The following is a 17,079-nucleotide window of genomic DNA, read 5'->3' as shown; positions in this document are numbered from 1 at the left end:
ATAGTAGCATTCTTTTTAAAAATTATTTATTTTTAATTAGAGGATAATTGCTTTCCAGCGTTGTGTTGGTTTCTGCTATACGACAACGTGAATCAGCTATAAATGTGTGTACATCCCCACCCTTTTGAGTCTCCTTCCCACCCTTCTCAGTCATTGCAGAGCACCGAGCTGAGGTCTCTGTGCTGTACAGCAGATTCCCACTAGCTACTATTTTATACATGATAGTGTATATATGCCAATCCTACTCTCTCAATCCGTCCCTCTCTCCTTCCCCTGCTGTGTCCACAAATCTGTTCTCTATGTGCGTGTCTCTATTCATGCCCTGTGACTAGGGCATGAATACTCCCCATTCATTCATGTGACTAGTCTTCTTTAAGTAGATTTGTTCACTAGTATCCTCTGCTGCTGCTGCTGAGTCACTTCAGTCATGCCCGACTCTGTGTGACCCACAGACGGCAGCCCACCAGGCTCCCCCGTCCCTGGGATTCTCCAGGCAAGAACACTGGAGTGGGTTGCCATTTCCTTCTCCAATGTGTGAAAGTGAGAAGTGAAAGTGAAGTCGCTCAGTTGTGTCCGATTCTTCACGATCCCACGGACTGCAGCCTACCAGGCTCCTCCGTCCATGGGATTTGCCAGGCAAGAGTACTGGAGTGGGGTGCCATCACACTAACAGTGACCAATTAGATTTTTATGATTAATTGCTCCTTTTACTATAGTTTTGAGCTCATGGATGCAAACTGTTATTCTCTATATAGCCTTGGATGAGTCATTTAACCACTCTGAGCCAAGGTTTACCTAGCTCTGAAATGGGGCTGATGATGATACCTACCTCACAGAGTTATGAGATTTTAATAAAATGATGTCTGCAAAGCATATTGTAGTCATTAAAGACAATGACTGTGTATTGCTGAACACAAATAGAAGCCTGTAGGTAGCAGCAGCAGTTGTGTTGTTATGATTAGGATTATAATGGGAAAATGTTACTTTAGAATATACTTCCAACTGTTCCTCTAGAATTTCTCCTCTAGTATTTTGGGTAGTTTTCCAATTAATATATGCTACCTTTCAACTGCCTATTTCAGGCTTGCTTCTTCATATATAATCAAAATAATACATGGTAGCAAGTTGCCTGTTATTCCAGAGGTGATCTGATGATTATGCATTATGCTTGGGAGGCCAGACATTGATTCCCAGGTCAAGGATCAGACCCATCAGAACTTCACAAATACCTTGAAATATGAACAGGAGAGAGCTGCAACTTGTAAGTGAGATGTGCAAACAAGTAAAATGTAGAAAGACCTTCAAATCTTTGTACATAGTTATTTGCATGTTTTAAAATTCTGACAATAAAAGGTTTTATGACCATTCCGGGTTTCCACCTTTTAGTTCCTGAACTTAAATATGATGCCTGTTTATATTCTGTACTTTGTAAGCCCTGGACTTTATTTAAAATCGCCACAAGCACAAAACATGCAAAACAAACAGAAAAGACCAACTCTCACTGTCGTTTTTATGGGACCCTGTGCTTGTCTGTCATTAAAGTCAAGATGCATTTAAGACAAAATTTTGTTGTTGTTGTTTTAATTTAAGGAGAGGGGATGAGAGAAACTTTTTGAGCCGTGCAGTCTAATAAAAAGAATTGAATGTGACCAATTAGTTATGGATCAAGATTCCCCCCCCTCCAAAATCCTGCATTATTCTAATTTGCTTGATGAATATAAATATAACTGTAGTTCTTGAAATGTTCAGTTTTTAAAGAAGACACATCAAATACACTGAATTCATTCAGAACAGAATCCAAACTTGACTTTTAGTTTTTATTTAGAGACCTGGTAACTAAAACTTCCTCTTAAAAAGAAAAATGCACTTAAAGGATTGCCACTTTGTTTGTATTTTTTTTAATTCTAAATATTCTACGTTATCATGAAAGCATGGCTTCTGGCAATGAATCATTCATACCAGCATGTTCTATACATGTTATTGAACTGCATAACAGTGACAGTGTTCCATGCGTTTATCTGGCTCTAATTTTCCTATCAAGCAAAAAAGTGGAATTAAGATATCTATCAGTGCTTTTCTTTAGTTATCTAAGATCAGATTTCTCCAGAAAAATGTCAAGTCCAAATACACTACAATAGGCAAGAAATTAATTCATAAGACTCTCAAATCAGCTGTCAGAGAAATGGTTTCATTCTAGGTGAGAAGCTCTAGGGACTTTTCATTTTTTCTTGTTATTCTATTATGATGGATTATGAGAGAATTGGAGTTGATTCCTTTAAACACAGTGACCATCACTGAATCTGATGAAAGATGAGTTAACACTTTTACTCAATAAAGTTTGACACATATGTAAACCGTATGTTCCCATGGCATATTTTGAAATATTCTTACCTTGATTGTAGACAGTGATTTTTTTCAAAATATTTTAATCAATGAGCAAGTCAAATATGTGATTCCACTTACATTTTCTGTAAAAGTAAATAACTTTTTAATAAAAGATTCTTTAAATTCTATGGTACTTTATAATTTTTTAATTTCATATATAGCATTTCATACAATCGCATAATCACTCTTTCCTCACCTACCTTTATATTGCCCCCCCAAATATAAATAATTTGAAGGTATTATTGAGGATAATTCTGAGAGTGAATTTTCTTTGATTTTACATTTTTTCATCAAAATGAATGTTAAAAACAGCATAGCCATCTAATGACAGGCCTGAATTTACTTTGCTCAAGTTATCCAGAGTCTGTCTAAATTTACAGTTTTAATAAAAATCTTATTTTTGATTGAAGAGTATTGATTTATAATATGTTAGTTTCAGGTGTACAGCAAAGTGATTCAGTTGCATTTTTTTTTCAGATTATTTTCCCTTATAAGTTTTTGCAAGATATTGAATATAATTCCCTGTGCTATACAGTAAATCCTTATTGCTTATCTATTTTATGATAGTAGTTTGTGTATGTTAATCCCATACTCCTAATTTGTCCTTCCCACCCCTCCTCCCCTTTGGTAATGGTAACTTTGCTTTAATAAAATGTTTTTTTAATTATGAAACTTACACATGCTTATTGGAAGAAATTGAAGCAATGTAAAAAGAATTAAAAATGCGATTCTGCTTCCATTATTCACTCCTCAGTGTTAACAACTGATGATACTACAGTACAATTTTTCAAAACCTTTTCAAATCCATTAAAAATGTGCATATGTATAAATACTTCCTTTTACAAAAATGCAATGCGCATGTGTCATACTTGGCAATTTGCCTTTTTTTTTTTTTTTTTGCTTTCCATGAGATTACATGTAACTTTCTGTATGTATACTTTTCATACTTTTTAACTATTACATAATAGTTCATTGAATACCTCAAAATTTATTTGGTTAAATTGTTAACAGGCATGAAGATTGTTTCCAATTTATTTTCACTATTTCAGTCATGTGTTTTACTTCAAAGACTTGGGTCAGGCTTTATGTGAGAGAATACAATTCTAACAGAAATTTACACTTCATTTCATGGACAAGTGTTAAATTTAGCTTATAAGACACACAGAAAAAACTCTCTGGGTACTGTCCAGGGAAAAGGAAATAACTGGATGCTGAATAGGCTTGACTATGCTATCTTGCCTTTATAAAATGCCATGAATGCGTTTTACTTCTGCATTTTTCTCCTATTAATTTCTGGAGCAGACAGTGGTGACTGACTGACTGAACAACCGTTCCCAGCCCTTATACCGTTGCCGACCACCCCTCTGCAGCCCAGGAAAGCTAAATATTCACTTCCTAGGCTCCCATGTAGCTAAGGATGTCTCTGGAAATGCCAGCAGCCAATTTTTGGTGATGAGGCAGAGACTACAGGAAATAGAGATGTTGGTTCAGACATCATCATACCAATAGCCACCTAGTTCTGGACTTCTCAATACGTATGAAAAACAAAGTCCTTTTTGTTTAAGCCACTATACATTAAAATTTCTGTTCAGTTCAGTTCAGTTCAGTCGCTCAGTTGTGTCCGACTCTTTGCGACCCCATGAATTGCAGCACGCCAGGCCTCCCTGTCCATCTCTGGGTTGCAGGTTTATGAAAATGAAAGTGGAAACTTCTTATTGATAATTTTGGATTCTCCTGAAGGGTCTTGACTGGGAAATTCCATGAACAGAGGAACCTGGCAGGGTACAGTCCATAGGATCGCAAAGAGTCAGACACAACTGAGCACGCGTGCACACACACACACACCTGCAGGGCCTGGTCAGAATTCCTCAGGTGATAGTATGAAATACCAGTTTTATGCAGCTACCTTTGTTTGGGAAGATTTTATATAAATCACAAAACAGCTAGAAGGGCATAGTATCCAATTTTTGATATGTAGCCTGAAATGGAAAGCAGCATGGAAGATATTGGAACTGGTTAAAAACACAGATAGTTATATACAATGACAAGAAAAAGCATACAGCTCTATAGGAGAGAGCTTTTTGACAACGGTTTTCAGTGCTTCCAAATAAGATAGAATTATATTGTCTTCCAGGGATGACCTGCAGTTTTTATCTTCACAGGAAGGTCTCTTCTGAGGTTTTACAGGGCTCTTCACAAAAACCTTCTGGGTCAGAGTGTTGCAATAACCATAAACTGATGATCAGAGTAGGCACTTGGTCAATTTCTTTGGAAAAATCCAATTATCAACAGAAGAAGAAACACTAAAAGAAAGAAGAATCGGGTCAAAATGAGTAGAAATGGAACATTAAGTTTTAGAGGTGTTCCATCAGTCAGCTAAGGGCCACCTGGGCAGCCCATGGGGTATGAGGGAAGCCACAGTTAATCAAACATTCTTTCTGCACAAGAAAATATCCTGACAGTATGTATTCCTTGCTTTTCCAGGGCTACTAGAGAGTAATCAGCTCCTTTAAACAATTGTGTTCTCAGAAGTGCTCCTAAGGGGTGCTAAGGACCAGTGGCTCATCAACCCAAGACAGATCATAAAAGGAGAAGGGACAAGAGGGAAGGCTTCATCAGAGGGAGTTGGAGAGGCAGGAACTGGGTGTCTTTAACTTAAAAGTGGCTGAATGATGGACAGGAGTGTGAGGGACTTCCCACCCACCGTGAGTAGCTGACAATTAGGAGGAAAGTCTTGTTAAATGTAATTGGCAGAACTCCTCCTGGCAGGCTTCTCCAGCATTCTTACCATCCAAGATTCTCAGTCCTTCCCCCATGATGACCTGTGATGCTGCAGAACAAAGTCTTGTAATGCCGAGGCAAGATCTGTGAGCTACCACTGGCATCCATTTGTATGATCAGGGCTTTGTCTTACAAATGCTTCGTTTAGTCCTCATTTGGCTTTCTGAGCATTGTTGGCCTTAACTAGCCCATGATTGATTTTAGTCTTTCTACAGTCTGCTCTAGCCAAGGGAGACACCCTTCATAGCCCGGGGAGAGTTGGGACAGATGAAGATAAACTTTAGAGAAAGGAAAATCCAAGTTCAAACCATGACTACTTCACGTGCCAATAACCCATGTAATCTTGGCATGCTGTTTGACCCAGTTTCCTCAAGTGTAAAATGAGGGATTATGTTTCTTTCCACTTCAGAGGGGGTTGTTGAGAGGATTAAATGAGTTCATATAAATAATGTATTTTCTGAAGGGCCTGGCCCAGAGCATCAAGTGTGGTTGATTTTTTATTACTGTCATCATCCTCTTCATGGCCATCATCGTCACCATCACGATGTTTATTACTCTGGGCTTCAGTGCCAGGGTACACATTTCCAAGTCCTTTACCCTCTCATCTTCTCTTGCGCCTTCACTGGGTGTTCATTCACTTGACAGCATTCATGAGCCACCTACCATGTTTTGGCACAACAAGAGTACAGAGAGAGTGGAGTGGTGGTCCTGCTGGTATAGCGTTTGCAGGTTATCTGGGGATGCAAGCCAGTTACTCGTCTTCTAGCACCTAGACTTGCTCTCTCTCCATCCACACGCTCCAGTCCAACCAGTGTGGCCTTTCTGAAATTCCTATTGGTCATATCCCTCCCTGGCCAATAACCCAGGCCCCTCCGAAAACCCCAGTTTCTCCTGGGTTTCTGTAAGGGCCAGTTGTAAATAGGTTTGCCTTTCAGACCATAGGGTCTCTTATTGTCCACACTCAGTTCTTTGGTTGAAACCTGAAAGCAACCATAGACCACATGTGTGAATGAGTATATGTGGCTTGACATGGCCCAGGGGCCAGAGTTTTGAGACCCTTGCTACATCAGACCTGGCACATCCCTGCCACCTCCTGAATGGAGCCTCAGCTTTCTTCTCATCTTACAGTGTCTGTTCCTGTCCTGTCAGCCGCACGGCTCATATATGCCTTACTCCTTCACTTGAGTGTCTTTGATTTGCTTCTCTCTCTACCAGAAACACTCATTTTCTCTACACCTGGCATGCTTGCCTGGCATCTGCTTAGCTGTCCATTCCTCGAGTGTCTACTTCTCATGTCTCTCCACTCTGCAAACACACTCCACATTTTCCTCTAGGGGCTCCAGTGACTGCCACCACCAAAAAGCACTGTCACCATACCTGTTCATCCTCTTGTCCACATTCCCAAATAGATAGCAAGTTCCCTGGAGGTGGCGGTGTGCGTCCTTCTAAGTGTAGGAAAGAAACATTTCCTTGGAGAAGGAAATGGCAATCCACTCCAGCAGTCTTGCCTGGAAAATCCCATGGACAGAGGAGCCTGGTAGGCTACAGTCCATGGGCTCGCAAAGAGTCTGACATGACTGAGCGACTTCACTTTCACTTTTTCACTTTCCCTGGAGGTCGCAGTGTGCGTCCTTCTAAGTTGCTTCAGTCATGTCCAACTCTTTGCGACCCTGTGGACTGTAGCCTGCCAGGCTCGCTGTCCATGGGATTCTCCAGGCAAGTATACTGGAGTGGGTTGCCATTTCCTTCTCCAGGGGACTTTCCCCACCCAAGGATCAAACCTGCATCTCCCGTGTCTCCTGCATTGCAGGTAGATTCTTTACCACTGAGCCACCAGGGAAGCCCAGAGGTGGTGGAGGGAAATATATTTATATATTTTAGTCAACAAGTGTTTAGGGAGCACCCACTTCGTGCCAAGAGCTGAGATTCATCAGTAAAGACAAGGGTATTACTTTTCCTCAGAGAAGGGGCCAGGCAAAACATAAACAGGTGAATGCATAATGCCAAACACAGATGTTTAAACGTCTGCTCAGGTAAATAGCAACAGAAGTGAATAATGAGAGTGAGAGCGGGGGTGGGCTGGGGTCAGGTGCCCTTCTCTAGACAGCATAGTCCAAGAAGACTTTCTGTTTGCAGAAGATCTCTGCTTATTTGGAAAGGGCTGCAGAGATGAAAGTGTGTCTAGCTTTAAGCTGAGGGGCACGAGCTAAGGGGTGCTGAGTGGTACCTGTCCTTTCCTTAATACAGTCCTAGGGCCATTGCAGTGCGTGGAGAACAATTGGTACTTGGTCAGTTTTTGGTAACTATCTCAGTTGCATTTCCCCAAAGCAGATCCTGAGATTTGCTTTTGGGAAATGGAAGAATGTAGGCTCAACAAGGTGACCTGAGAGATGATGCCAGGAAGCACAATGATGGGTGAGGAAATGAGAGAGGGAAAGGAAGGCTCCAACCACAGGTGTCGTTCACGAGCAGATTTGCTGTAGGCAATAGGGCTCAATCCCATTGGAAGAAACTGTATTAAACACACCTCAAAATTTCCCCACAGAGAAGGACACTTGGGGGATTTGTCCACCAATTTCCATCCTGCATTGTTTGGAAACTGACATGGAATTGATCCCCGGAACCTTGCACCATGCCCCAGTCACAGGCTGTGTCCCTGCTGCCTGAGATAGCCCTCAACAGACAGAACTGAATGTTTAGGGAGGAACCTTTGATGCATGTGAGGACTGTCCCCGTGACGCTGCAGGTGGCCTGTAGAGAGTGTGGAGGGGATCCTAAGCGGAGCATCAACAGCTTTTCCTACAATAACTAAATCAGTAAGTAAATAATAAGTGATTGAATGTATACAACAAATGAATGAATGAATAATTGAAGTGAAGTCAGCCAAATAAACCCAAGGTGAGTGATATGAAATAAGAGGAAATATGAGCTATGGAATAAGAGGAAATGTGAAATAAGAGACATGAACCATTGAAATCAGCCCCGGGTTCTTGCTCCAGGGGAGAGTCAAGAAAAGTCCTGTGGTTGCTGTGCTGTGCTTGAGCACAGCTGACTCTGCGGTTCTCTTCCCAGTCAAGTTTCAGAGATGTTATTTTGGTGGCTTAGAATTGGCCATGGTGGAAGTATTTACACCATGGAAATTGGCAAATGCTGTATAAGTCAACATGCATTGGAGAAGGAAATGGCAACCCACTCCAGTTTTCTTGCCTGGAGAATCTCAGGGACAGGGGAGCCTGGTGGGCTGCCGTCTGTGGGGTTGCACAGAGTCAGACACGACTGAAGCGACTTAGCAGCAGCAGCAGCAGCAGTATAAGTCAAGGCTGTATCTGTGGAGCTCTGATTGCCAGCACACACAGCTTGGTGGTAAGAGAAATACCACTACTTGGTCCCAATCACCTAATCTCTTTCTAGCCAGTCTCCTTACTCTCACTTATTTCTTCCAAGGGCTCTTTCTTGCCAGAGATTGTGCATGAGACCTTGGAAGATGTCCCCTCCCTGACTTCCTGGAGACCACAGTCCCCATGAGAGTCATTAATCAGCCTGATTTCCTGTCCTCCTCCGACCTATTGCTTTCCACTCTGCCTTGCAAATTAACCAGAAGGATTAATAGCAGCTTTCACTGATATTCCTCGTGTGGTGCAGTTAATTCAAAGGAGGGAGCTGCTTGCACTTTTTTCAGGGGAAAACCTTTGGTATTGTTAACTGTGTAAAGGTATTCCTGCTATGAGGAATTTTGGTTTGTGGATGCTTATTAAGCCAGAAAGTGCAAGGCAATGCTTCTGTTCTCTTTATCCCGGATGTATTCCTAATTAACTGCATGCAAGGGAAATCTCTGCTGGCTAATTTCATCCATTAGAGAGTAATTTTTGTTGTTAGGAACAGAGCCATAGATCATCCAAGACAGTAGTGAAATGAGAGTTCATTGTAGGAGATTTGTTTTACTCTCCTGAACTAGAGGGAAGAGAGTGATTGGGCTGGTGATTATGATATTGATTACCTGAGGTTGTGCTGGAGGCTGAGGTGTCTGCTCTGTTTGAGGAGAATTGGAAAGGTGGCAATGGAAAGATGGCAACACAGAACTATTTTTTTCTTTTTTAATTTTCATTGAAATGTAGTTAATTTATAATATTGTGTTAGTTTCAGGCATACAGCAAAATGATTCAGTTACATATGTGTTGACTATACATATATATAAAAAACATATGTTTTTAGATTCTTTTCCTTTATAGGTTATTACAGCATATTGAATAGAGTTCCCTGTGCTATACACTAGGTCCTTGTTGGTTATCTATTTTATATATAGTAGTGTGAATATTTAAATCCCAAATTCCTGATTTATCTATCCCCTCTCCCTCTTTGGTAACCATAAGTTTGTTTTCTATGTCTGTGAGTCTATTTCTGTTTTGTAAATAAGCTCATTTGTATCATTTTATGAGATGCCACGTATAAACAATACCATATAGTATTTGTCTTTCTCTTTCTGACTCACTTCACTTAGTATAAAAATCTCTAGGTCCATCCATGTTGCTGCAAATGGCATTATTTCATTCTTTTTTAATGGCTTAGTAATATACACATACATACAATGGAATATTACTCATATATAAATAATATCTTCTTTAGCTATCCTTCTGTTGATGGACATTTAGGTTGCTTCCATATTTTGGCTATTGTAAATAGTGCTTTGATGAATATTGGGTTACACATATCTTTTCCAGTTACGGTTTTCTCCAGATATCTGCCTTGGAGTACACCCACTAGATCACACGCTAACTCTGTGTTTAATTTTTTAAGGAGCCTCCTCATTGTTCTTTATAGTGGCCACACCAGTTTACATTCCCACCAACAGTGTAGAACGGTTCCCCTTTCTCCACCTCCCCAGCATTTGTTATTTGCAGACTTTTTGATGATGGCCATTCTGAGTGAACTTTTATAATTTCATCTGATGTGGGTAAATGAACTTTTGCCCCTGGACTGTGCCCTTGATGTCTAGGAAGGTGAGTAAGTACACTGCATTACCAAAAAGAAGGCACAGGTTTGGTTGAGGATGAACGCAGAGCCCGGAGCTTATAGAAACTCTTACATGTACACACGCATACACAGAATCAGTGTCATTAATCTGTCATCATGTTGCATATAGCCTAGAGAGCTGGCCTCAGATGGAGTTTTTCTCTCAGACTCTTCACCCTCCCGAGCCTTCCAGGACCCATCTTCAATTCTCCCTCCATCCTGGCTGCATAACACAAAGTTTTTCCATCTCCCAAGAGAGGATATCATGTCTTAGGAATCAGCATTAGTCTCTCAGAGTCTAACATCTACAAGACATAGGGACCATCCTCTCGCTAATATCCATGGCCTCTCTAAGCAACACTTGTCAAGCTGAGAAAGTCTATGTTCCTTTACAACATCTTCCACAATTCTTCTTCTAAAATCCTCCACCCCCACCAAGGCTGAAAAGAGGAAAGAAGGGAGGGAGATAAGAGAGAAGGAAGGGAGGGAGGAAAGGAAAGAAAGAAGGAAAGGAGAAAAAGAGAGTGTATCACCCATCCTCCTTAGCAGCAGGTTTGCAGTATGTGTTTGTGAGCCCCCAATGAGCAACATGGAAAACCTCAGGCCACCACAGCACCGTGATGCATCTCTGGCTAAAGAAGTATGGACCATTTGACAATCCTTTATCCATGTGGTCAAAAACTGTTCTTCCTGTTATTCTAGAGCTAATTAGAAGACTGCTGACTGAAGGAATTTACAGACCAGGATTCTAGTTCCAGCTCTGCTCTTGCTGAGTTTAAGGCAAATGGACTTTCTTCTCTAGTTCTCAGTTTCTTCAATAGTGTGGTGATAGGGGAGGGGAGGGGAAAGAGAAGGAAGAGGAGGGACGCACTCTAATGGTTTATTGAGAGCTCTGAGCCTGATGCTTTGCATGTGTTCTCTCAGTTGACATACCCAAATCCACGTGACGTAGATTACTGTCAACCTCAATTCACCATCCAGCTGCCACATTGACCTTCCATTGGCTCCTTAAACTTGTCAAGCCTTTCCTTCCTTAGCACTTTCGCTTAAGCTGTGCCCTCAGTCCCTGGGGCTTCTCTCCACGCCACCCTCCCTTGCCTGTGGCTTTCTCGCTTTCATCTGCAAGGTCTTAGCATAAATGTGACATCTTCAGATATAACACCCTGTTCTGGAAGATGTCCCCCAGGACACAATTTGTAATTATGTTATTTGTATGTTCTTTTAATTCTGTCCCAACCCCCTTCCAGCATTAAACTTCAGAGTAGGCAGGGACCTACTTTTTCTTTGTCTTTTCTCTGACTTTTTACCTTTCTGTTTCCCATCATCTGGCACTTGGTAAATACACCATTAAATAGCTGCGGAATGAGCCAGTGAATTAGTCCTGATTTAGTGGATATAAGAATGAGGTTGGGAGAAGTTAAATATCTTGCTCGGTGTCAGGCAGCTAGAAATTGGACTCAGGCTCAGGTCTGCCTAACTCTGGAACCACTCCTGTCTACCACCTAGGGTGGAGTTGTTGGGTGGACTTTCAACTTCCAAGATTTCCAAAGTTCCGTCTGACTCTACATTTCTCTGCAACACTAAGAGAATTTCAGATCCCTAAAGGACTTCTATTTCCCTCTCCTCACTCTGTCCTGATGTATCCTAATTATAGGACCAGGTTCCTGGCTGATATACTGTGAAAGAGTTAATTTCATTCTCCCAGATATTTCACTTTCCAGACTATCCCTGTAATGTTATTCACTCAGCAGGATCTGACTCTTCCGGTGTTGTACAGACATTATCTGTTTAATCCTCACCAGACCCACGTGAGTTTTGTATCAGTCACACAGTATGATTTCTCTTTAATCAGTGAGGACTGTGGGGAATGCAAGGTAACTAGAAAGCCCATAGGTATCATATTTAACTCAAGTTCAGAGCTCAATAGACGTTAAAAGAAAAAGTAGTGGTGTGTGTGGTTTCAGTACTCTGATGCCCTCCTCTACATATCAAATATTTTGAGCTAAATATGTAATTTTAATACATAATTATCTTTCCATCTTAAGTTCACTGCATGGTAGTATTAATAATATTTTACTGTATGTAAGGCGCTTTAATATAAGATGAAAAGCCAAAAGTGGTTTCTTTACAGCCATTAAGCACTGAATTTAAAGGATTTATCTTTGGGTCTTTTACCTCAAATCACTCCAGTTTAATGTTACAGGGGATTTTAAAGAATACTACTGTTTGAAATCCTTATGCTATCCTGCCACACTTTTAATATAGGATTATTAAGCTTCACACACAAACTGTTGTTGTCAAAAGAAAATTTGATCACATATGCTGAGTGCTGGACACGATAGCTAGCCCATTGTAGGTACTTAATAAAGCCAACAACAGATAACTCCTCCTAACCTTTTCATGTACAAGTGTTGATTACACACTTAGGACTCTTGCCTGAGAGAAGTACACGTGTAAATACCACACAAATCTGCATGGATTCAGAGAAGACTGCACATAAATACATACTCCATCTCTTTTCTTCTCTCAGTGATTTGGGAGGACACAGAGGGTATTTCTGTTGTACAGATGAGGAAAGGGCGATCTCCACATCCTACCACAGGGCTCTGGACCCTGCTACTCCATTCTTTCTTTTGGAAGAAATTGTACTAAAGACGCTGTCGTGACATGGCACAAAGGACTGTGCCATCCAGTATTGTATGATGAAACCTAGATTTAAGCATTGAACAATTAAAATCATGTCCTCCTTTTTCCCACCAAAACTAAGAGCTGACAGAAAGAGAACATTTGGTCATGAGCAAATCCATATCACAGGGATCCAGATCTGAGTCCTGTCAGCCTTGGTGTTCTGTGTGTATCGTTCTCAGATTTCACGATGGGTTGGAGTACCTTCTAAATGTCTCCACAAGTCCCATCAGTGATATAAACTAGGGGGGAAAGCTAACAAAGGAAAAAGATAAGGTTTTTCTGGAGTGCTTGTATGTTGGTTCATTGGGGCTGGTGGTCATATAGATTTAGCTAGGGAGGAAGTCTAAACTTCCTATTTCATGTCCTACAAGATCTTACCAAAATCTCTTACACATTTATTTAGAGTAATATCTCTTGTTCACATTTATTAAGTGCTTTTTCTGTGCCAGGATCTGTTCTAAGTGCTTTACACACATTAACACAGATAAACACATTTTGTTTTTACTATGTCTATAATATCATCTGGTCAAGTTGTGTCTATTTTAAATTACTGGATTTAAAAACCAATAACTTGGTGAATTCTGGATCAAGATGGCAGAGTAGGAGAATCCTGAGCTTATCTCCTCCCACAGACACACAAAATCTAGGACTGTCTACAGAACAACTGTCACTGAGGATGACCTGAAGACTAGTAGAATAGGTTTTCTAAAACTAAGAATTTGTAAGGAAAAGTCCTCATCAAGTTGGGTCAAAAGAACAGAAGCATGATCTAGTCAGAACTTACAGACAGAGGAATATCACAGCTATGGTAGTTTCCTCTGTGGAGCAAGGGCTTTGAGCCCCACATTGAGCTCCCTAGCTTGGGGGACCTGTACCAGGAAGACGAGCCTCTGTAGCATCTGACTTTGGAAGCCAGAGGGGCTTATGGCCAGGAAAGCTGGAGGGCTGTTAGAAACAGAGACTCTGTTCTTGGGGAGTACGCACACACACGCTCGCTGCTCAAAGTCTCAGCACAGAGACAGCAGCTTAAAAAGCACCTGTGTCATAGGAGAAAGAGATCCACTGACTAAATTTAGGTTGTGTGCTGGAGGGGTAGAGATCTGGTGGAACTTTCTCCAGGGACAGAAACACTGGCAGGCGCCATTAAAAAAAAAACTCTCCTACCTAGTGGGCTAACCCTGGTGTGTACCACTTCTGCACTCTCCATCAACTGAACTAATACCATGTGTACCAACCTGGTATATCCCTGAGGACCTACCCTGCCCATCCCACCTGCCCCAGCTGGCTCCTCCAAAGCAGCTGCTGCCGCATCCCACCAACAGGCATTTCCATCTGACACTGGCACCCCTCCAAGGTGGCTCCTGCTCCAGGGGCCCGTCCCACATACCAGCAAACCCACAGTAGCCTCTCTTGGGCCTCGAAGCTACTTCAGAGTTAATGGGAGAAGATATTCTATGCAAGTGGAAACAGAAAGAATGCTGGAGTATCAATACTTATATCAGATGAAATAGACTTTAAAACAAAGACTGTAAAAAGGGACAAAGAAAGGCATTATATAATAATAAAAGATCAATCCAAAGGTAAAGCAGATATTAACAGACAAAAAAGGAGAAACTGACAGCAATAAATAATTGTAGGGGACTTTAACACCCCATTTATGTCAATGGAGAGATCATCCAGACAGAAGATCAATAAGAAAACATTGCTCTTAAATGACACATTATAGCATATTGATTTAATATATAAATACAGATTATTCCATCCCCAAAGAATAGGATACACACTTTTCTCATATACACTTAATATTCTTCAGGATAGATCACATGTTAGACTACGAAACCCTTACACAGTAATTCCTCTCACTATGCAAAGTGAGCTAGTGTTGCTAATGGGAACCCAAGCTACTATAAGAAGGTGAATTCCAAAGTTAAAATAAAATAACTGGAGGTACTATAGAAATGAGCAGGATGTTCTTTTGAATTTAGCCAAGCTAAGTGGGCAAAGTTTGGTATTTGTTTTCTTCCCATCTTAGGGCATTCTCACCCTCCCAGGTATATCTTCTTTCCATGGATACTTCTTTGAGTTCCTGCTCCTAATTTTCACTGCCTGATTACCATAGATGCATGTTTTATGCTAGGATAGACTGATATTAATTGGTCATCAGTTGAACCTTTTAATAGTTGACTCTTGAAAGAGCAAGTAAAACAGAGATGAAACCACCGAGGATGCTTTAAGGTTGACATATATGATGTTGTGCTCCAGAATAGTACATTTTAGGTAATCTCCACTTCCTCCACCCATCAATCCTAAAATTCTTTGTGCATTTTTAAAAATCTGTATTAGTCCAAAAGATAAAACATGTGTTTTGCAGAAAATACAGATAACCAAAAAGAAGGAAGCAAGGAAACATCTGAAATTCTTCCCACATGGAGATATCCATCATTAATCCCTCAGTGTGTAGCTTTCCAGAGACTTTGATGTAAGATTACATCTCTACCTTCTGTAGTGTGACAGTTCTTTACACAGATGCTGTTGTTCACTCACTAAGTTGTGTCTGACTCTTTGCGACCCCATGGACTGCAGCAGACCAGGCTTTCCTGTCCTTTACTATCTCCCAAAGTTTGTTCAAGTTCGTGTCCATTGAGTCGGTGATGCTGTCTAACCATCTTTACACAGATATTGGATCTCAAATGCAGATATTTTGTCCCTGTATTTAATTTTTCTGCAAGCAAAATTACTCCAGCTTTCCAGGCAATTTTTCACACCATCCCACTCTCCATCATCATCCTGGCCTTCATTCCAGCCTAAACCATATATGATGCCATACTTGGATGGTCATACTTGCCATCCTAACCTCTCTCAATGTAGACACTAACCTCCTACTGACATATTTCATGAGATCAACACCATTCTAATAGCTGCCTTCTCTATTCTTTCTTTGTTCTCTGCAGCTTTTTGCAATCTTTGCATTTGCAACATGTGGTGGTTATTCTGGAGGCCTGCGGCTGAGTGTGGACTGTACCAACAAGACGGAAAGTGACCTCAGCATTGACGTGGCGTTTGCTTACCCATTCAGGTAGGGAATGGTGCCCTCTTACAGAGAGGCAGGAAACTTTCTTCCTTATGTGGTTTCTTTTAAAAAAGGTGCAACCTCCCAGGAATTTCTGGGTAAAAAGAAAGGATTCTCCCTGAGCCTGCAAAATGCCCAAATAAGTAAAATGCCCATCCAGGACCCTACCCTGGGAAAAGTTATTCTCTGGGAGTTGTAGCTTCAAACCAGAATGAACTCTTTTCTCCAACCCAAACTGCTACAAATGGCCCAATGTTGGAGCCTTATCAATATGGAGACCTCAGTTACACAAGTCCTTCCTCCTCATCCATATTTTCATGCGTTCTCTCAAATTCTTTCTAAAATTGTATGGTCACCTTTCATTTCATATCAACTATGCAATCCTGGCTGATAATACATTTAGTGGTATTAATAGCAAATAGTGTTTCCATGTGCTAGACATTGTGCTTAGCTTTTCACCTGTTTAATCTCATTAAGTCATCACAATGACCTTGTAAGGGGAGTACAGGTACCATAACCATTTCAGATGAGGAAACTGAGGTGCGGGTGCATTTTCCCAGGTTCCCTTGGTCGGTAAGTGGCAAAGTCAGTGTTTGAGCCTACCCAGGGTATGCCCAGAACTCACATCTCTATCCCTGTACTTAAGTTGCTTGAGATAATTCTTTCAACCTCTTTATAAGTTCATGATGAAACATAAGACCTGTCTGTAAAATAATGGCTATATACATACCAAGATTTGTCCCAAGTCAGACATCTTGTGGTTATGATCCAAAGTGGATTAATTGAAATAAAAATCTAAATGATTTGTTTCTGTAAAACTACCAAATGCTTGGTACCAAAAAACTGGTGTGATTTTTGAGAACAACTTTCAACATAATATTTTGGCTTCTTATTAATATACTCTCCTGTGTGCACTTCAAGTTAGCAAACATTTGTCAAGCAGTCATTTTGTGCCAGATACAGTGCTGGCTCTGGAAATACAGAGAAAGGTAGAAATTTGCTCCTAAGAACTTTTCTTAAACAGGTAAGTACAGTGTTTTCCAAAATCTTTCCCATGGAGCCCTAGATATTTAATTTTTCTAAAAAGAAAGGAAGAGAGAAAGAAAAGTAAGAGGAAAGGGTTGGAGAATAAGAGGGAGGGGGGA

General features: G+C 40.8%; 1 protein-coding gene across 1 annotated transcript in view; it reads left to right on the top strand.

Moving 5' to 3' along the window:
• SYNPR (synaptoporin) overlaps positions 1–17,079 on the top strand; it is a 296,572-nt gene that overhangs the window by 150,983 nt on the left and 128,510 nt on the right. The window contains exon 3 of the mRNA XM_069561782.1: positions 15,816–15,940. Coding sequence (XP_069417883.1) covers positions 15,816–15,940 — 125 coding nt within the window. The remainder of the gene's footprint in view (positions 1–15,815; positions 15,941–17,079) is intronic.

The sequence above is a fragment of the Ovis canadensis genome, chromosome 19 (assembly GCF_042477335.2).
Source record: "Ovis canadensis isolate MfBH-ARS-UI-01 breed Bighorn chromosome 19, ARS-UI_OviCan_v2, whole genome shotgun sequence".
Lineage (NCBI taxonomy): Eukaryota > Metazoa > Chordata > Mammalia > Artiodactyla > Bovidae > Ovis > Ovis canadensis.
Note: the sequence above shows the minus strand (reverse complement) of the source record. Positions and strands in the feature narration are given on the sequence as shown.